Here is a 21,787-nt window from a genome sequence, read left to right on the forward strand (position 1 = left end):
TCATCTTAACAACCCGGACCCGCGGTTAAACCGGTAAACTCGATGACCCAGAAAAAATCCGGTTTGGGTTTTGTAAAAAATCCAATATTTAGAAACCCGCAAAAATCCGCAAAAACACAGTAAAAACCGGAACCCGATACCGGTTGAACCACCGGTTGAACCAATAAATAACTTTTACTTCTTTTTTTAGTTTTTAATTAATTTTTTAGATTATTTTTTATATTCTAAATTTCCAATTAAGAATTAGGTGCTGGCAAAAAAAAAAGTTAAGTTTTTCCTTTTCAGTTTTATATTTGCGATTTTCAGATTTTGATGAAGATCTCACTATGCCACATGAAGAAAATGAAGTGAACGATTGTAGAAAGAATCAAACTTAGTTGATCTGTTTTGATGTTAGATTATTTCTATTATTGACAATTTATTACAATGATCTTTTAATTTTGGTTTATTTTACATTTGAAGTTTAATTTATTATTCACATTAGACATTTAAATATTTATAAATTTTATATCTTGATTTTTTTAGATGTCATAACTCTTACCTTGTTCGAGAACATTTTAAATAGTCTAAACTATTTTTTTGATATTTTGTATGTCAAATGAAAATAAAAATATAAAAACTAAATTTAAGTATTTTCTAAATGTTTTTAAACATTAAAATTAATTCATTTATTAACCCGCGGTTCACCCGCGGTCGACCCAGTGACCCAGCAATCCGATAAGTCGTTCGGTTCAGTGTACGGATCGGGTTTAAAAACATTACAATACTAAAAGCTAGATATCCTGAAATTTTAGCATGTCCACGTCCCAAAGGAAATCGACCAATGGGAAGTTGTTTTTTTTTGCCACATCACACACGGATGTGACACGTGTCTCTTCTTTAATTTGTTTTTGATTCGTGACTTCTATTGGGCTCATACAGGAAAGGTTTTGGCCCGTTAAAAATTGGCTCTTTCGTCCTTCTATCTTCTTCACGATGCGTCGTTCCTAGGGTTCGTCGTATTTCCTCGAAGCTTTGATAAGTTCCAGCAACAATGAATGCGAGTGAGACGAATCGTTGCGAAGAAGCTCTCTGTCAAGCTTCGATTTGTCGTTTCGTCTTTGGTTCTTATCGGTGACGTTACGAGATTTCTTGATTCATCCCCTTTAAGAAACTTCTTAACTCCATCAAGCACGATGTCTCATTCAATGCTCTCTTAGAGGTGGTGGATCTCCACCTATAAAAATGTCAGCCTTCATACCCTGATCACCATCCTCACACTTCCTACTTTTTTAACACATTTTTTTATAGAAATTTTGATCGAGTTCAGACATTGAAACAAAGTTGATCTCAGCTGATAATGGCAAGGAGACTCCAACTTCTTTGATTCTTACAACTTCCAATTCAAAGGTTTTTTATTACACAATCTTTTTCTCTTGCCTCTGACTATAAAAAAGTGATCTTCTTTATGGATTCGTGATAGTTTAGTCCAAGATATTCTCTTGAGATGTTGATTTTGTGTTTGTGATCATGTTTCGAGAGAGATTGTTGGACCCAAGAGAAGCAAGCATGATTAAGCTGGAAGCAATAAAAACTTAACGGAGACGTGTATGTGGGATATCACAATGTTGAAGGTGATTATTAGATGCATCAACGTGGTTAGCTCCAACACGATCGTAGCCAGTTGATTGGTAGCCTTGAGGTGTCAATCGATACAAAGCTTCAAACATCCACTGTGAAGATTGACAGTGTTTATTTTGGCCACCATCTCTCTCTAACAATCATGGTTAAGTTGTTTGTCACCAATCTATGTTTATGCTTGTGTTGGTTGTTGCAAAAGATCTGTTTCTCTAACCCCATAATAATCATTTCAGATTTTGAACTGGCAGGAGAAGTTAATCCGAGTTCACATTGATCGAGTATGTTGTTATACGCTGATAAAGATTTGATTCCCTTTTTCTATCGCAATGTCTCTTTTAGTATATCAATATATGCGTCTATATTTCTACTTCAGTGACCCATAATTTTATTAGTCGGCAGACCGTTGCTGCCCTACTGACTCTAAAAGCTTTGTGCTGACAGGTAAAGGGCATCTGAAGTACTTCTACAATCCTATGTATACACATTAAAAGTTGGTTAGTATCAGTTTGAGTGGTACTTTATCAGTGGCTCTTCTCTGGGACCCATGCAACAGACCGACCGCTGCAGAGGCTCTGTACGTCCCGTTCTTTCAGGTAAACAAAAGAGTATTTGCTTCGATCCTATGGCTGTTACCGTTCCTGTTTAGATCTTGCTGATGGATATTCATAGTTTAAATTTATTCATTTTGAAGTCTCTAATGGGCTTCATTCATTGCATTTATACAGATTCAACCGCAAGTGTGGCCAGAGATAGTCCCCCTGAAACGAGGATACCAATGGGATAAAGTGTTGTAGTCGGATTTTTTGAATACCTTAAGTTGAGTAGCGGTATGAACTAGAGCAGAGTGATCTGTGGCCACTACATCTTGAAGAATAAAAATGGAAGGAGTGAGGCCAAAAAGAAAATGAAAAGACATGCGAGTGAGTGAGGGAGAGAGGGAGAGAGAGAGAGGGAGAGAGGTGAGTGCAGGTAAAAAGTAAAATCATGTTGTGAACATTAATCTAAAAAGTAAAATCATGCTGTGAACATTAATCTGCATCGAAGTTAATTTAACTGCTTCCACCGTAATATTTTATTTTTCTTTTGCGTTGGTTTTATTCTGGATGAAGAATAGAAAGATTAATCAAGTGTTGTGATGCAGACGTAGCTATCATTGGATAACTATTTACTTCAGGTTTGGAAGATCACCATGAGGAATTTCCCCTGAGAAGTTGTTTGCAGGGTTCAAGACTCTTAAGTCTGGCCAAACTTGAAAGAGAAGCTGCGATGCTTCCCCTGAGTTTTTTAAATATCAAGAACCTTAAGATTCTTTAACTCATGGAAAATCGCTGGTAATGGACCCGGAAAGTGATTAAGTGTAAGATAGAGATGAGTCAGGTTCTTGAGGTTGATGATAGAAAATGGCTTTTGTTTCTATCTGTAACAAATAATTCTTTAACTGGAGAATATTTGCTGATAAAATATGTGTGTGTTGTGAAACTGGAAAGATACGCGGGCAATGTATAGCCGGTAAAAAATATATGTTTTACAGTCCAGAAAAAATTGACGGAGCCATCAACAAATCGTGACCATTTCTCTTCGTTTAAGTTTTTGATTGTTCTGTTATTTGATTCTTGCGTGAAAAAATTTCCCACCAAAAGCTACTTCTCTATAATGTAACCAAGCGGCAGAAGTCGTGACTGGTGTAACAATTTCTTTATAAGTGAAAATAGGAATATATTGATAAACATGTTGAAAAAGGTTGAAATAATCTACAACATCTTAAAATTAATGATAAAAAGATAAGAACGTTGTACAATTTAAAGGAAAAGATGAAATCCTATTTAGTAAAGAAGATTATTCAAAATTGATAATAGAATAAGACAATAGAACAATAAAGAAAGGAGCTTGACATATTAAGCATGGATTAAATTGGTTATGTTTAAAAAAAAAAAAAACTTGGTTATCTGTTGACCAGAAAATATTGGTGTCGAAATTGTTTTATTCATTGAGGAAAAACCTTACTTACATATCATGCATTTAAAAAACAAATGTCAAAATACATATTATGCATTATCATATGACATCCAAAGACAACTACAATATAGAATTTTAACCACAATACAAAATTTGTTATACTTTGTTAATAACTATTTTTCAAGAAAATAACAATATTATGCAAATACTATTATGACCATTTTTCAAAATTGATTAATACATATATATATATATATATAGATATATTGGAAAATTAGATGGTACAAATAAATCAAAATATATGTAGGGCAGGTTGAAGAAAAAAACTTCAAAAGAGAAATGTTCTAATTTGTGTATATTTGACAATTATTTTACATTAAATATTAATAAGCAAGATAAAAAAAATTCAGAACATAATTAAGATTAATTCATTATTTATTCATTTTCTTGATTATGTTATACATAGTTTCTAATAATGAATATAATTTTAAAATTGTCTAAAAGGCATATATTTTTATAACACATATCTATATATATAAATATAAATACCAAACAAATAACAAAAATTATAGGAAAATCCCGGGCGTAGTCCGGGCCCGACCCTAGTTGGTCTAAAGGTAAAATGAGCAGAATACAGTTTCGAAAGGGAAAAACAATAAAAACATAAAGGGCCCTACCAGCTTCGAACCGGTGACCTCTTGATCTGCAGTAAAATGCTCTACCACTAAACTAAGGACCTTTTTTATCGTTATCTGTAATAGTTTACATTTCTATTACTTAGAACTAAGAGTTTTCCTGCGCCATGCGCAAATATAAAATATTTAAAAATGTTATATATAAATAAAATTTTGTATTTTTATTTTTTACTTTTATTAATCTAAAAAATAAAATCATAATGTAATTGTTTTTAGTTTGATTTATTCAAGTTTACTTTGACCTTTTAATTTTGCATTATTTAACTTTTGATAAAATAATTAAAATTTATAAAGTTACTTTATTATATTATTATTTATTTAATTACCATTTTTAAATATGTCTATTTGTAAATATATAAATTATTTCTAATAATATATACATTAAATAAAAAATAACTTATATACGTTGATAAAATATATTTTAAACTACACTTATTTTAATAATAAAAATTTGATTCATATATTGATGTAAAATTTTAATATTCGTAATTATTATTTATATATAAAAACATATTATTTTAATAGATATAGAAAAGTTATTAGATATCATAAAATCTTACCAAAATGAATATTTACTGAGAAAAAATATTTTTGATATAAAATTTATTAGTTATTACTATATTATGAAACTTTTACAAAAATATAAATCCGTATATAGAAAATCATCATTATTATATTTAAGAAATCTTACCAAAAACATAAATCTAAATATAGTAAATTTTACATGCCACAATTAGATTTATGCCATGTCATATTTTTTTAAGCCATGTCATCATTTTTTTGTGAAAATTAATGTAGTGATGACACATATACAAATCACTTCTCAAATATAGTCTAGGGGTAAATTATTTCTAATAATATATACATTAAATAAAAATAACTTACATACGTTGATAAAATGTATTTTAAACTACACTTATTTTAATAATAAAAATATGATTCATATATTGATGTAAATTTTAATATTTGTAATTATAATTTATATATAAAAACATATTATTTTAATAGATATAGAAAAGTTATTAGGTATCATAAAATCTTACCAAAATAAATATTTACTGAGAAATTTTTTTTTTGATATGAAATTTATTAGTTATTACTATATTATGAAACTTTTCCAAAAATATAAATCCGTATATAGAAAATCATCATTATTATATTTAAAAAATCTTACAAAAAACATAAATCTAAATATAGTAAATTTTACATGTCACAATTATATTTATGTCATGTCATATTTTTTTTAAGACATGTCATCATCTTTTTGTAAAAGTTAATGTAATGATGACACATATACAAATCACTTCTCAAATATAGTTTAGGGGAATTCACCATAAGAGATTAGGTGCTCATGCAAAGACCATTGTGATTTCTCCATGGTTGTCTGGCTTTGAGACATAGCTAACGCATGAATATGATTCTTAATTCTTATTCAGTATTCCATTGTTATCTAATTAATGTGGAGATTGCTTGAAATTTTTGTAATTGCATACGTTTTTGTTCGTAATGGATCGGAAGTTATGAATCTAACGAATTCGTAGTCTGCCTCTAATCTTCCGATTTACTCGCTTGGGTCGCACACCATCCCCCTTTCTCAACCTCACTACCCCTCTTTGATTTCACTCGTCGAATGCATATTTTCTATTTATTTGTTCCTTAATAAGTCGAATTATGGAGTCCTACTTAGTCTATTAGAAAAGGACCTTTATTTTATTCAGATTCAAATGTAGAATCAAACACAATAACAAATATGTTATAATGTTGTTTTCCTATATTTAAATGTTTCTTTCTAAAGCATATAATTGTAAAGAATCTCATTCCAAGTATCTGGCACGCCAGAGAGACACCAGTGGCTGCAATCATTGCCGGTTCGGCCGCCTATACCGTAAATGGAAGGGTGACCATCTTTCCGAAGCAATGAAAGCATAGTAATGTCTAGCAAAGTCACCGGTTTGGTAATTTTCCCGAGTGCTCTCTTCAAAACTCCAACTTCTGGTGGCAATCCTCCTGGATAATTTGTCCCCCAAAGTGGTTCCGTCTGTCCCGCGCAACTATGTGCAGCTGGTTCACCCCATAGAGATCCACTACCAAACAAATAAAATGAAAGTTTAAAATATCTGATTGATTGCCGATTAAGAAAATGTGTATAACAACTTACTTGTAATGAGATGGTGAAATTCCTTGAAAAAATACTCTAGTTTTCCTAGTATCTACCACGGTATCGACCCATTTGCCCCAAGTTCCAAGTGCGATTTCGAATGCCGCCATGCGGTCCATGTCTTTTGTGACGTTACTTCCTATTTGAATATAATCCCATCTGCCCAAAACAATTCGAACATAAACTTCTAGTGATTTAATTAAGCCAAGAATAAGCAAAGTGAAGAATTACGATTTACGGCTCCACCAATGCCAAGTGTTGAAAATCAGTGTATCCATTCCTGACCAATTCTTTCCATCGTTGATCGAATCAAGCTTCATCACGCTCCCAATCTTCTCACTCACTATATCTACCAAATACGGATTCCTATCAAACTTTATTTCAACTCCATACTCCTGAAAACATTAAGCATTTATTGTTTAGTTTGGTTTAACTCATCCCAGTTTTCTATTTGACAGATATATTTTACGTAACCAGAACGAGTGTATTATTATTACCTGGAATGTGAAGGTTGAGATAGTAGTGCCTTCTGTGGTCATAGTATAGGGAGACTTGGGAACAGAAGAGTGGAGCATACATGTCAAAGACTGCCATTGATTTAGGCTAAGAGAATCACCTACAAACATTATCTTCTTCCCTCTATTTTTCTGCAAAAAATCTACTCCATTGAACCTACACAACAAAACAGTAAAATAACGGTGGCTTCTTAAGGCAAGTGTGATAAATGATAATTAACGTTAAAATCAAGAAATTTTCTGGCTTGTGTGTGTGTTATTTATTCAAAATGATACATTTGATGCAAAACATCTAGAAACAACAACAAAGAAAGAATTAAAAAGGAATTATAGATTAACTGATGATACCATGCTAATTTGCATCCCTGTGGTTGCCATCTGAAGGTAGGGTAGTCGAGATCTGGCCGTCCATTTTTCTTGCAAGCGAACTCGCGTCTTATGAATGGACACGTGGATGGATCGTAGAGAGGGTAGGAAGCATCCTTCACCCACTGACCCGTGAACATATCACATCCCTTTGCAAGAAGAGGAAGGAGGAGGAGCAGCGATAACACTAATGCAGAGCCATAAGAAATGGCGTTTTCCTGTAAAACCATTTCAGCACAGACGAGAGCGAGAGATAAAGAGAGATTCAAATACTCACCTGGGATTTTATACACCCACAAATCTATATATATATTATGTATATAACTTTGTTGTTTGTTTGAGTCAAATATATGAACTATAATTCCATATTTGTTTTGGTAAGAAATCTTTTTTTTTTGGATAAATATTGGTAAGAAATCTTGAAATCAAATATGAACATTACTTTGTATATATCTAGCAGTATAGATGGATCATATTAAACAAAGACAAGCCAATCATTTGTGAACAGAGGTACAAATGTTGTAAGAACAACAATATATATTTTCTGCCAACTTATAATCCAAATTAGTCATTATGGTTAGCAATTAAACATATATAGTTCCATACTATCTCCATGTGGGGTTAATTAGGCTTCCAGCTAAACATCCTAATTGATAAAAGCAATATTTTGTGTTAACTGCCATTATTTCATCTAAATTGTTTTGGACATCTTGAAAAGACACAATTAAAAAGAAACATAATTGTCTTAAACAAAATTTTATCACATTCAAAAGTAAATTTTACAAAAAGAAATGCATGACACAATTACATGCTTGTTTTTTTTTGAACATAATGGATAACTAAACGGCCCTAGAGTTCCAATAAGCAGAATCAGGCTTAAGAGGGTAAAGATCGCTGGTGTTGGCCGTGGAAGTAGAAGACGACGTGAACGGCCCGTCGGTGCTGATAGTCTGATCCAACATATTCATCTCCTCTTCATTTATCATCGCGTAATGCTTCTTCATTGCCCTCACGCTCTCATTATCTTTCTCGCTTCCTTTGTTGAAGGAAGCTTCAAGAAGCTTCTCAACATTCACAGTGGAACTTCCTTCGAGAATACTCACCACCGTCGACATGGATGGTCTTTCCGACGAAACTTTACTGGTGCAGAGGATCCCTATCTGGATCATGGTCATTGCTTCTTCTCTGTTGTAATCTGTTGCAAGCCTCGGGTCTACTACTTCATCAGTTTGTTTTGCTCCCTTAGAACGTGTACCTTGGAAATATATTGAGATTCAGAGTCATCATTTTGTTTCAGAAAAGTATTTAGGGTTTAGGGTTTAGAGGCGAAAAGATAATAACTTACCCAGTCAAGAAGGTTGAAGGTCTCGACTCTGAAACGTGTGATCGTGTTGCTTCTTCCATGAACGATTTCTAGGGCCACAACTCCAAAACTATAAACGTCTGCTTTATCTGTCAAATGACCTTTCATGGCGTATTCTGGAGCCATGTATCCGCTGCATAAACAAGTTTGTTTTGGTTATAAGAAATCTTCATAGAGCTGAAACTTCTTGTTTGACTCACTATGTTCCTGCGACTCGTGTGCTGATGTGTGTGTTTTCTTCTTCATCAAGCTTAGCAAGACCGAAATCCGAAATCTTTGCGTTGAGTTCCTTATCTAGCAAGACATTAGTGGCTTTGATGTCTCTGTGTACAATCTTGAGTCTTGATTCCTCATGAAGATAAGCTAAACCTCTAGCTATTCCAACGCAAATCTTCTGCCTAGTTGGCCAATCTAGTCGTATTTGAGTCTCTTGAGGACCTTTAAGAAACAAAAGAAATATTTTTACAGACTAACATATGCATTTTAATGCTTTTAGAAAGGGTGCACTAACCAAAAAGTGCACGAGCGAGACTGTTGTTTTCTAAGTACTCGCAGACTAGCAAGAGCTGGTCACCTTCGACGCAACATCCATATAGTTTAACCAAATGTGGATGTTGTAGAGCAGAAATCATAGCAATCTCGTTCAAGAACTCTCTGTTCCCTTGTTTTGATTTTGATGATAGCTGTTTCACCGCCATTACGGTTCCATCTGTCAACGTTCCCTGGGTTCATACAATATACAAAACCTTTAGACAACTGCTCTCTCTGTTACCCAAAGATAACTGTTGCAAAAAAATGTTTCTAAAAAATGTATACTTGTTTATGTTTTCAATGCATTTTATATGAATAAATAATAGTAAATTATATTGTTAAAAAAATAATTGTATCTATTAATATTCGATTGATTTAGATTTTTAAAAATAGTTAATCGCAAAATAATATATTATTATCAGATTTAATATTTTTTAGTATGCATAAAAGCACACAATATTTATTTTTATAAACAAAGTATTGTTCATCATTCTATTTTTCTCATAACAACTAGGTGTTTTCCTGCACCATGTGTAGCAGTAAAATTTTAAATTTAAATTATATTTAAAAATAAAATTTTGTTAATGTTTTAGATTTTGTTATTCTAAACCAATATTTTAATATAAATACTAATTTAGTTAAACATAAAATTAAGATAAAATAAATAATTTAATTTAATTAAAATTATATTTAAAATCATAATTTAGATAGAATTTTATTTGTTTATTTTGGTTAAGATATATTAAATTAACTTGTATAAAATAAAGTAAAATTGATATAATTTTTCTTGTAACTATCAAAATATAAAAATAAACAGAATTTCTAAAATTTCTAGATATCAAAAAGAAATAAATGATATTACGATTAAAAATAATATTTTTTTATAAAGATTGTATGACATTTCGAAATATTTTTAATAATAAAAATTGTATGAATATAAAAATATACTTAAATAATATTTCAATTTTTTTAAAAAAAAATATTTCATAGTTCTATTATCAAATTATTTAATGACATATTTGAATAAATTTATTTTAATGATGATTTATTAGTTATTACCGTATTATCAAAAGTTACAAAAAATTAAAATTAACATTAAATGTAGTATGCATGTCATATTTAACCATAAGTCATGTCATCATTTTTAATATGTCATGTCATATTTTTTGGTGAAAATAATTGTGGAAATGACATGTGTGAAATCACTTCACAAATAATTTCACAAATAATATCTAGAGGATGTCAACTACTTTATGATGCTAACCTTGTGTACAGGACCGAAACCACCTTCTCCGATCTTGTTTGCTGGATCAAAGTTGTTTGTAGCAACTTTGATTTGCCTCAACGAAAAGGAACTTATCTGGAAATCCAAGTTTTTGAAATCTGTTGGTGAAGAAGAAGAATAAAGATCATTAAGTTTGGGAAAAACATATATAGACTTTTTTTTTTATAATCCAGGTATCCGGACACCCCGGAGGGAACCCGACTAGCGCCTAAGTACACCTCCGCAGAAGGCATCCTTGAGAGCCGTCTTTTTCACCCCATTTTTAATAGACGGTGGCCAGCGGGAATCGAACCCGGGACCGTATTGGGGCCGAAGCTCCCTCAAATACCACTAGGTTAACCCCGCTGGTTTATATAGACTTTTAACTCAGTAAGTCTTACTAAGTACTTCCGTTTTTTTATAGATGATATTTTAATAGTAGATACATAAATTAAAAAAAATATTTAGTTCTTTACATTTTCTAAACAAAAATATCAACAACTATTCAGCTAACCAAAATTTGACCAATATTAAAATAAACTGCATAATATCATTGATAATAGAACATTAATTGTTATTAACTTTTACTTTGTTGAAAACATTGTCTAGTTTGGAATAAACAAATTTTCCTAAAACGTCATGTATTTAAAAACGGAAGGAGTACCTTTTTCCATCTGACTCTTGGGTCTTAAGCAACCTCTCCACCATAAAATACCACCGATTAAAAGCACAAGAAACAACGTCGAAGCAACCACAGCACCAACCAACGTGCCAATAGAGCTTCCACCACCACTTCCAGTGCCAGCTTCCTTAGGTGGAATGAATTCTACAACAAGATCATTAAAGATAAATACAAAAAACACTCAAATAATTCTCTCTGTCAGATAGTTTTAAGGTTAGCAAAGTATACTTGGATCTACGGATACAGCTGATATGAGAGCACCATATACACCTCTTGTAGGAAGACCTTGAGTTCCTTTGCCAGCCCAAAACAATCTTATTTCATGTTTCCCATCTGTAATCATGACCGGGAAACTCTTAACCACAGCTCTTCCAACACCTTTTGCCTCATCTACTATATTGAAATCCTTAACCACAAGCTATCCCTGCACATTACCACACACGCCAGTTGATTTAAAGCATTACAATCTTTTCAAACATTTTTTAGAAAAGTAAAAAGTAAATTACCTGAACGTATATGTCAAAGAATCGTCTCCCCAAACTGCTAAATGTTTGGTTGCCAGTGAACACAATTTCAGCGAAGTGGAGATTAACAGTGTAGTTTCCTTGTCCAAGACAAAATGCGTAGTAAGTGAGGGAAATGGCAGAGAGACGTGCATGTGTATAAAGACTAGGATCTGCTATACTAAGCTCTGACGTATTTGCCCATAAGGTTACTTCATTGGGAGACCGCTCATCATCCAAGAACTTCCCGGTGTTGCTTGAAACCCAACCGTTTCTACTGTCGTAGAAGATTGGTCTATCCGATGTATCAGCATCAGCATCATACTTAGTCCCATTGATTGTAAGTTCAGAACCACCACAGTTTATATGAAGTCCATAGAAAGCTTTTTTTTTTTTTGTCACAAATTTCATTAATTTAAATCTAAAAGGTCTCAACGATTACAAACCGGAGTAGTTTCGACGGTACAATGAACAAAAGAAGAAGCAGTAAAGCAATAACACATGAGATAGAAGTGTTTAAAGGAGAGGCTTGCTCAAAGTTGAGAGATCGGCAGAAAATCTTCACTTGAATCCTTGAAACCACAGCTCGGAAGAGCTTCAAATAGTCTGAGACGACGTTGAAATACCCTAGTGAAAGGGATTTGGAGGAGTTCAATACTGGCTTGAACACCAAAAAAGATTCACCTCTCTTGGAGAGGGATGCAGGAGAGTCTATGTCAACCGCAATAGTATCAAAAGGCCTTAATTGCCTGGATTTATCATTGAAGCACACACGAACAGCTCTAAAAACCGCAAGACTTACCCAAGAGTCTAGGTGAATCTCTAACTCTAGCTTCACTTTCGAAGAGCTTAGGACAATGGAGTTTGGTGACGAAGTATACGGTTTAATCGGGTCAGAAGCTCGGACCTTGACATTACCGTGTCTAGGCCAACTTGTTGTAACCGGAAGAAACTTGAGCAAACTGTCATCGTACTCGCTTCCGTTGAGCGTGAGTGAGTAAGCATCGGATGAGAGGCAGTGAGATTTGGAATAGTCGGGTTGAAGCCTTAACTGCTTGGATATTGAAATAAGGTTTCGATGAGATGCAGTAAGAGGAGACTCAAAGGATATACGATCCTTCACAAAAGAGCTCCCGATTAGGGTTTCACCAGAGTCGGAGTGGAAGCTAAGGCCGCCGTGAGAGGAAGATGAACCATCGACTGATGGGGCATTGCGTTCACCAGAGCATACCAGAACCATAGCGGCACTTGACGAAGGAGATACATGTACGATGGAGAGGAAAGCTCCTCCTCCGGTGAGACAGATCTGAGTTGTCTCTGTTCTTGACCCACGGTAGTAGATCTCGTGGAAGAAACATGATGCCCTAAATCCGGAGGTGGAGATGGAGGGAAGTGAAATAGGTGGGGAGGAGTGAGGCGGCGTCTGGTGAAGATCTCGAAGAGAGGATGAAGACGGTGGCTTTGATTGGGATGTAACCGTTGGGTCCGGTGGGTCAGGTGGATCTGGAGGATCTCGTGGGTGAAGAGGATTTAACAGCACCGAAGCAAACATCCACCGACGGCGAGCAAGAGAGAAGACCAGATCCTGGTTCATCGGCGCGGAGGGAGGTAGCGGGAGCAGAGCCATCAGAAAAACTCAAACGACGTCGGTGAAAGGAGCACAATCGTCGGCCAGAGACAAGGACGAGGAGGAGCTTCAACTAGGAAGAGAACACATCAACCGTGCCGGAGAAACAACGGTAGGACGAGCTCATTTTGGCCGTTGCGGCTTCCTTGGTTTCCATGTCTGAGAGAGAAGCTTCTAGGGCGAACCTCTCTCGTCCATAGAAAGCTTAAGAATAACAAAAGTTAAGTCAGATGCGCTACTAAATTTTTAGCGATATGGTTTTGTGCAAAGACTTACTTTTGGGACATTTATAGCTACTCAGACACGAAACGTTTGAGCTGTAGAAAAACATAACAACATAATATCAATATTCTAGTCAGTGTTAGAGAGAAGTAGCCATAGTCTTATGAACTGAGAGTTGGTCTGACTGCTTTAACTATGGCAGAATATTTCCAAGATGTTAATGAGCGAGACGATTTTAAAACTTATATGAGAAGAATAAAAAAGGCTTACTGGTTATTTGCCACTAAAGGGCTTGTGCTTGAAAACATATTCCTGTGAATGAAAAGAAACAAGAAAATGTAAGATGTATATTGATATTTTAAGGCACGAGAAGTTATGAATTTTTATTGTTCTTCTTACACAGCATTCTTCTGACATTCTGCGGTTCTTAGATCATTGGTAAAGTCATTGTAAGTAAGATCACTGCAATATAAATAACCAAACAAGATTTTATTAGGTTGTGTCACTACAAAAGATTGTGTAATAAATATCGTTGAAGAAAACTCACATCTTATCTCCTTTGTCTACCATCCAATCTGGTACTTCCCGACTTAACATGTTACTTGTAAAATATCTGAAAGATTAGAAAACAAAATTAACTTCCATTCATAGAGAGATTTTAACAAAACAAGAAGAAATAAGAGAGGAGCAGAGAGTCATACATGTTATCTACGTTGTCAAGAGGGCTATATGCCACTGGAATTGGCCCACTTAGCTTATTAAAGCTAAGATCTCTGCAAAATGAGACTCACAATGTCATATTGAATTCTTTTATGATGGCCAAAGAAAAAAAGAGTTCACTTACATGAGTTTTAATTTATTCATCTGTCCAAGATACGGTGGTAACTCTCCTGTAAGATTGCAGTTCCTAAGAATCCTGTTACCAAACAGCCAATGGAAGTAGAAGTAAAGCTCAACCGAATGTGGGAAGAAACTATTACTGACTTCGTTTAGTCTTAGACTCAAATTCACAATGTCTTTATCGATATCATGTTTTGTAGCGGCGGAAATGGAGACTCTGATCAGCTCAATTCACTGATTCTCCTACAAAAAGTTTTGGAAAAGAAACAATAAATATTATTGATATTTGAGTCCACTAAAAGTGACAACAATGAATCACACACGCAAAGTTGGTATACTTACAAGTCTGTTAACTTTGTAAGAGAACCAATGGTACTAGGAATTGGTCCGGCTAAACCACTTGCTTGAATAACCCTGTTGCATGCAACACAAAAACATTTCACTCATTTGTAAGTCACCAATACCCATACAAGAAACGAAAGAATCTGATTACGCAAAAAGAACTGCCTACAGTTTTCCAAGTTCTGTCCAGTTTTGGATCAAATCTGGTATAGTTCCGGTGAACTGGTTGTCACTTATACGGCTACAAATCAAGAGAATAATATATGTTAATGTTCATATATATATATAAGAGTCAGAATCTCCAGAAAAATATGCATTACGAACTAGAAGAATATTAGACTAAGTCTTACAAATCAGTCAATGTTGTAAGTTTGGAGAATGTACTTGGGATGTCTCCAGTCAAGTAGTTCGAGCTAAGAAGCCTACAAAGATAAAACAAAGCCTCAAGACTAGTAAATTCTCTGAAAGTTTCTGTAGATTGTAAAAGAACTTGGACAAAATGATTCTTACATTCTGTCAATGTTTGATAGATTCCCAAGATCTGGAGGTAATTTACCTGAAATCTGGTTGAATTCCAAGGCACTAAAAACCAAATGTTCCACAAAACATAAATCAAATAAAAAAATTATCACCAAAGTATGACTTATCTAAAACAATTAGAGCAGGATTATCCCTCGTATTTAGGGGAGATCTTATGATTAAAAGAAAATCAAAAAGACAATTAAAAGGTAAAGACGTTTCTTATTTGGGGTAAAGAAGAAACGTGTTTATGGAACACGTGTAAGCAAAATGAGAGGAGAGAAGGGGAGCGTGTCTTTGTTTCGTCATTTCTCTCTTTTTCGAAACCGAATCGTCTCCTTTCTCTCTCTCGAAACCAAAGCTCGGAGAAGGCGATTCTCCTACTCTCGCCGTGGATCGTCGACATACCGGCGATACTCCCTATCTCCACACCTCCTAACGGAATCCTCTGTCTCTGTGGCTCGTGTGACTATGCGATTCTCCCTCTCTCGCCGTGGATCAACTGGAATCGGAAGGTAAATGTATTGTTGTGTTTTTCAATCATGCATGTTTAGATTAGACTTCTTCTTGGTTTGATCGCGAGTTTTATTTGTTTGTAGGTTCAATTCTGTCTTGCGGTGGCTCTCCTCGCGGCTGACGGAGCTCTCTGTGGCTCTCCTCGACGGCTGACGGAGCTATCTGTCTGGCGGTGGCTGTCCTCGACGGCTGACGGAGCTCTCAGTCGATGGCTCTCTGCGAATCGCTCAGGTAAAGCTTCTGTTCCATGTTCTTCAGTCATACATGTCTTAGGTTCAAGTATATTATTTCAATCTCGTTTTGTTTATTGGTTTTGATTGGGCTTATCTGTGGTGATTAATTTTATTATTTTTTTGTGTCTTTTGGTTCTGTCTTTTGCGTGCTGAGATGAAGGGATCAAATCGCGTTTGATATGTTCTGTGGAATCTGAGGTTAGTGTTTGCTTCTTAATCCTCTTCTGTCTTAGATAAAATAGCTTCTGTATTGTGTACTGAAAAGAAAAGAATTAAAGTCTCAGTCTTTGTTTCAGAATTAAAGAAAATGGGTTAATGTATTCAGTCTTTGTGTGTTTAGATGGCTGGATCAAACGTGCTTAAGCACGGGTCATTTGACAGAGGAATACGCAGCATCAAAGGTTAGTCTTTCTCTCTTTTATCTGGTCGAAATGTGCTGGTGTAGCTTCTGGTCTGTAATAAAATGGTGTAGCTTCTGTCTGACTGGTAGTTAGGTTACTTAATGGTTGCTTTAGTGTTGGGTTATGGTTGTGTCACCGTAATAAATAGAATTGATGGTGTGAAAATAAAGCATTGTTTGTTATTAGTTGTTTGTTGTTAGATATATGTCAAGTCATATTGGTTGTGTGTGTTGAATGCGAGTTGTGTGTGTTGGTTACATAGACTTGTTGGTTGTGTGTGTTGAATGCAAAATCTCTCTCCTTCATTTTCTTGAACGTTTTATAAACTGTGTCTTCTAGTTCATTCTCCAACAGATGAATGCGCCTTCTCGTTCCTTCTCCTCTTTCCCCTGTTTCTTCTCATTCGCCTGTGTCTCCTCTTTCACCTCTTTCTCCTCTGTCTCCTCTGTCTCCTTTGTCTCCTCTGTCTCCTCTGTCTCCTCTCTCCTTGACTTTGAAAATGGATTTCAATCCATTCCAGGACTCGGCAAATTTTGTTGAACTTCTCCATAGTCAACAAAATGTAGTCTTTGGCAGTCAAGGACGCGTTCCAACCTCTTCATCGCAAGTGCCGTCCTTTGGCAGTCAAGCTGCGGAGCTTCCAGTATAGCGTAAGGAAAGAAGGACGTGGACAGTGGCATAGGATATAGTGCTGATTAGCAGCTGGCTGAACACTAGCAAAGACCCCGTGGTGGGGAATGAGCAGAAGTCAGCAACGTTCTGGACAAGAGTTGCAGCATACTTCTCGGCTAGTCCAAAACTTGCTGGCTGTGAAAAACGCGACGGGAATCAATGCAAGCAACGTTGGCACAAGCTGAATGAAGCAGTTTGCAAGTTTGCTGGGGCGTATGAGGCAGCCACAAGAGAGAAAACCAGTGGCATGAATAACAATGACATTCTAAAACTAGCCCACGAAATCTACTTCAACAACCAAACAAAGAAGTTCAGCCTTGAACATGCGTGGAACGAGCTCCGCAACGACCAGAAGTGGTGTGAGCTCGCTACCTCTAAAACTGAAAATAGCTCCAAAAGGAGGAAGTTCGCTGACGGTTCGCATTCAGGAGCAGGCTCTCAAGTCAATGAATTCGATGCTGGTGTAGAAGGAACATCTCGTCCCTCTGGTGTTAAGGCTGCAAAAGCTCGTGGAAAGAAGCCGCAGGTTGAGGGGCAAGATGTATCTGATTATCAGCTCATGTGGATCATCAAGAAGGATGACTTGGCAATGAAGCAACAGCTCTCCAAGATGAGGGTACTTGAGAAGCTTCTTGCAAAGGAGAATCTAGCTGATTTTGAAGAAGATCTCAAGAAAAAGCTTATAAATGAGTTAATGTAACTCTCGGTTTGTTTGTTTGATGTTCAAGTTCATGTTCTAGTTTGTTTCATGTTCAAGTTGTCTCGGCTTTATGTCTTCCTTATGTTTCATGTTTCATGTTCTCGGCTTTAGGATCTACTTAAATTTGTAATGTTTTGCTTCATGTTATGTCATGTTCTTTTTCTTGTTCTAATGCTTTGGTGTTTTGTGTTCTTGTTCATTGTTTCATGATCTTGTTTCGGGCCATTGTTTCATGTTCTTGTTTTTTTATTTGTTTCAGGTAGCGGGAAAGGAGAGGCTACATTGGAGAGGAGCATCACGGGTTCTTTTATTTGTGTCAGTTTGTATTGTATCAGTTTGTGTCAGTTTGGCTTGTCTCTGCTTGATTCAGTGTGTCACGGGTTTCAGTGTGCATGTGCATCACGCAGTTTGTATTATTTGATCACACAATACCAACTACTTGAACAAATAAACACACGTTTAACACATTACCAATACCAATACCAACTACATTTGATCATTTGTATTATATAATTCACTGCTATTGCTCTCTACTTCTAACATCACGCAAACTCATCTACTCTCTTTTTCTAACAAAACCAAATTCATCTTCTCTCTATTCTCTCTACTTGTATCAAGCATACTCATCTTCTTCTTTTTTCCTCTCTTTGTTCACAAGTTTATAAAACTCTTTAATCATTTCTATGGCTTCTTCTTCTCAAAACACATTTGATGAATCATCTGATGATACATTTGATGACATATTTGATCAAAAATTTGATGAAAAATTTGATCAATTCTTTGATCAAGCGTTTGAGAATTTAAATATTAGTGGTGGTCAAAAAAAAAAAAGAAAACCCCGAGCTTATATCGAAAGAAATCGTGAAGAGGGGCATATTCATTTATGGAATGATTATTTCTGTGATACTCCAACGTATCCTGATAATTTATTCCGACGACGTTTTTGAATGAACAAGCCATTGTTCATGCACATTGTTGATCGACTCTCCAACGAAGTTCTATATTTTCGGGAAAAGAAAGATGGTCTCGGAAGGATTAGTCTCTCTCCTCTTCAAAAGTGCACCGCAGCCATTCGTGTCTTGGCGTATGGTTCTGCAGCTGATGCGGTCGACGAATACCTCCGGCTCGGTGAAACAACAACTCGGTTATGTGTGGAAAATTTTGTAGAAGAAATAATATATTTGTTCGGCTATGAGTACTTAAGAAGACCAACACCGGCTGATCTTCAACGTCTACTTGATGTTGGAGAATATCGTGGATTTCCCGGGATGATAGGAAGCATCGATTGTATGCATTGGGAGTGGAAGAATTGTCCAACCGCTTGGAAAGGGCAATATTCTCGTGGTTCGGGTAAACCAACAATCGTTTTAGAGGAGGTTGCTTCATACGATCTCTGGATATGGCATGCATTTTTTGGACCTCCAGGTACATTAAATGATATCAATGTTCTTGATCGTTCACCTGTTTTTGATGACATAATAAAAGGTGAAGCTCCGAGTGCCACTTTCTCTGTCAATGGAAGAGAGTATCATATGGCTTACTATCTCACCGACGGTATTTATCTGAAATGGGCAACTTTTATCCAATGTATTCCTCTACCACAAGGGCCGCAAGCAGTTTTATTTGCTCAACATCAAGAAGCTGTCCGAAAAGATGTCGAGCGTGCTTTTGGAGTCCTGCAAGCTCACTTTGCCATTGTTAGAAATCCAGCGATGTTTTGGGATAAAGTCAAAATTGGCAAGATTATGAGAGCATGTATCATACTCCATAATATGATAGTAGAAAACGAACGAGATGGATACACTCAATATGATGTTTCAGAATTCCAGCAAGAAGAAGACAACGGAAGTTCACATGTCGATCTCACGTATTCTACAAATATCCCTACAAATATCGCAAACCAGATGGGTGTTCGGATAAGAATTCGTGATAGACAAATGCATCAACAACTGAAAGATGATTTGGTTCAACATATATGACATAAATTTGGACGTGATTAAGACAACAACTGAGCTCATATGCTTATTACAAATAATTCTTGGTTTTTTTTTATTTTTTTTGTCAGCCAAATAATTCTTGTTTATTTTACTAATCTTTATTTTCATGTTTTAATTTTAAAATCTATGTTTAAAATGTTATCTTTTATGTAATAAAAAATTAATTTAATAAAAAAAATTAAATAATTTTTTAAGAAATCCTAAATAAGAGATTTGCAATCGATGGGAAAAAATCACAAAGTCCTTAAACATGTCTCTTACCAAAATTAACTCCTAAAATACTATTAAAAATAAATTAAGAGACCCATTAGAGTATATGGGATAAAGATGCTCTTACAATTGAGAGAGAGAGAGAGAGAGAGAGAGAGAGAGAGAGAGAGAGAGAGAGAGAGAGAGAGAGAGAGAGAGAGAGAGAGAGAGAGAGAGAGAGAGAGAGAGAGAGAGAGAGAGAGAGAGAGAGAGAGAGAGAGAGAGAGAGAGAGAGAGAGAGAGAGAGAGAGAGAGAGAGAGAGAGAGAGCTATCAAAGAAGTGTACTCACAGGATGCTAAGGCTTGTAATGTTTCCAATCTCTTTTGGGATTGGACCAGTTATTCGGTTTCCAAGTAAGGAACTGCATTTCATCATCCAACAAATCACTCTACAGATTTATGCACAGATTTAAAGTGTATATGGACAGAGACAAGCATATATACATACAGTTTTTTAAGTGGCAAGGCTCCCCATTCAGGAGGAATTGAACCATTGAGAAAGTTTCTAGACAGATCACTGCAAAGAGAAAGAAAAAAGTATCAGTTAAGTTCGTTAATGAAAGACACTAGTAGTGGCGTATATTTGCTATTCTTACATCTCCTGCAGTAAAGGAAGTCCTGCAAACTCTTTAGGAAGAGATCCATTAAGATTTTGTCCCTTGACAACTCTGTCCAAGATTTAAGAGGACAAAGAAAGAAGAGCTTTCAAATTACCGTTTGCAAAAATATAGGCCTATATATATTTCGGCCCACTACTATTCAGCACGGAAGTTAATATTTACTATCGGATTTGGGTCCATCTTTTAGATCTCTAATAATATATTTGGTTTCTTTCAAATTGGTTTTTCTGTTTCAGGTAATATGCCAATTTTCAAGATTTTTATTTAGTATTATTTTCTGTTATAGAAAATATGAACCATTCAAATATTTGAATAGAATTTGGTTTCTTTGGATTTTGTTTTCTGTTTCAGGTAATACTAGATTTTAATCCGCACATCCGTGCAAATATTTTTTTATTTTATAAATGTAAATATATAATTTCTATTTTAGTATTATATATTATATAACTCTATTATATTATTGTTTATATTTTTATTCGTTATTATTAATATATAGTAATTTGTTTAATATATTTTATTTTGTTATTAATTTATATTACTTACTAATATATTTTTGAATGAAGTACAGTAAAATAATAATATGAAATAATCAAATACATAACTTCATGCAAAATATATATTTTTTTAATTTATACAGTTTGCTATAATAAATTTTTAAAATTTATTTATTTATATTATAGAAAATATATATGTTTAAAATAATTTATATTTACATGTTATGTTTTAAAAAATGATATTAAACCATTTATGGAAATTCAAAAATCATTTATTTATGCTTGATATTAAAATGAGACCTCGTGCTTCGTAAAGGGACAAAGTCGAACATGTGGAATATCAAAAATCATTTATTTACGCTTGATATTAAACCTGATCGTTGATTTCTTTTTAAAATTTTGGTCAAATTTTGTTATTTATAACATGATGTATTTTTATATAAGATAATCTAATCTATTTACAATTTTGTTGATTTTTTTATGTATTTAAAATATACTTATATGTAGGAGATGATATAAAAAGATGTATTTTTTGCCAAATAAAAAGATGTATTTATAGTCATAGAAATTGTTTTATGAGCTTAAGAATTACAAATTTTATTCTTAGTAATTATAATGTAATTTATTTGTTATTAGTAATTTTTATTAAATGTGACCTATAAAATTTAAAAAGAAATCAGGAATTTTAATGTACTGCAAAAT

The 21,787-nt window shown here is 34.5% G+C and overlaps 1 protein-coding gene, 2 long non-coding RNA genes and 1 pseudogene across 4 annotated transcripts; 2 read left to right on the plus strand and 2 right to left on the minus strand.

The window, feature by feature from the left end:
• Positions 1-923: 923 nt before the first annotated feature.
• LOC125586989 lies at positions 924-2,701 on the plus strand. Of its 2 annotated transcripts, XR_007323541.1 has the most exons (5): positions 924-1,226; positions 1,291-1,765; positions 1,854-1,898; positions 2,062-2,213; positions 2,346-2,701. It is a non-coding gene; the product is annotated as an uncharacterized LOC125586989 (long non-coding RNA). The 2 variants fall into 2 exon arrangements; XR_007323542.1 differs by having other exon boundaries at positions 970-1,765.
• Positions 2,702-5,960: 3,259 nt separating this feature from the next.
• LOC106399253 (protein trichome birefringence-like 41) lies at positions 5,961-7,840 on the minus strand. Its single transcript, XM_013839734.3, has 5 exons — positions 7,293-7,840; positions 6,927-7,101; positions 6,661-6,824; positions 6,430-6,588; positions 5,961-6,355 (listed from the first exon to the last, which is right to left on the minus strand). Exons 1-5 carry the CDS (start codon positions 7,538-7,540, stop codon positions 6,061-6,063), a joined length of 1,041 nt encoding a protein of 346 aa, XP_013695188.2. The 5' UTR covers positions 7,541-7,840; the 3' UTR covers positions 5,961-6,060.
• Positions 7,841-8,050: 210 nt separating this feature from the next.
• Positions 8,051-21,787, minus strand: part of LOC106399260 — a 38,278-nt pseudogene continuing 24,541 nt past the window's right edge.
• On the plus strand, positions 15,968-18,580 carry LOC125586990. Its single transcript, XR_007323543.1, has 3 exons — positions 15,968-16,150; positions 16,293-16,353; positions 17,985-18,580. It is a non-coding gene; the product is annotated as an uncharacterized LOC125586990 (long non-coding RNA).

This window comes from Brassica napus, chromosome C5 (genome assembly GCF_020379485.1).
Source record: "Brassica napus cultivar Da-Ae chromosome C5, Da-Ae, whole genome shotgun sequence".
Taxonomy (NCBI): Eukaryota; Viridiplantae; Streptophyta; class Magnoliopsida; order Brassicales; family Brassicaceae; genus Brassica; species Brassica napus.

What these genes read in the sequence shown, in the direction of transcription:
- LOC106399253 (XM_013839734.3), bottom strand. Translation starts at nt 7,540, where the DNA reads ATGGTTTTACAGGAAAACGCCATTTCTTATGGCTCTGCATTAGTGTTA. An exon ending in CAGGGATGCAAATTAGCATG is followed by an intron (nt 7,102 to 7,292) that starts GTATCATCAGTT and finishes TTTGTTGTGTAG; the next exon opens with GTTCAATGGAGTAGATTTTT. An exon ending in CATTGGTGGAGCCGTAAATC is followed by an intron (nt 6,589 to 6,660) that starts GTAATTCTTCAC and finishes TGTTTTGGGCAG; the next exon opens with ATGGGATTATATTCAAATAG.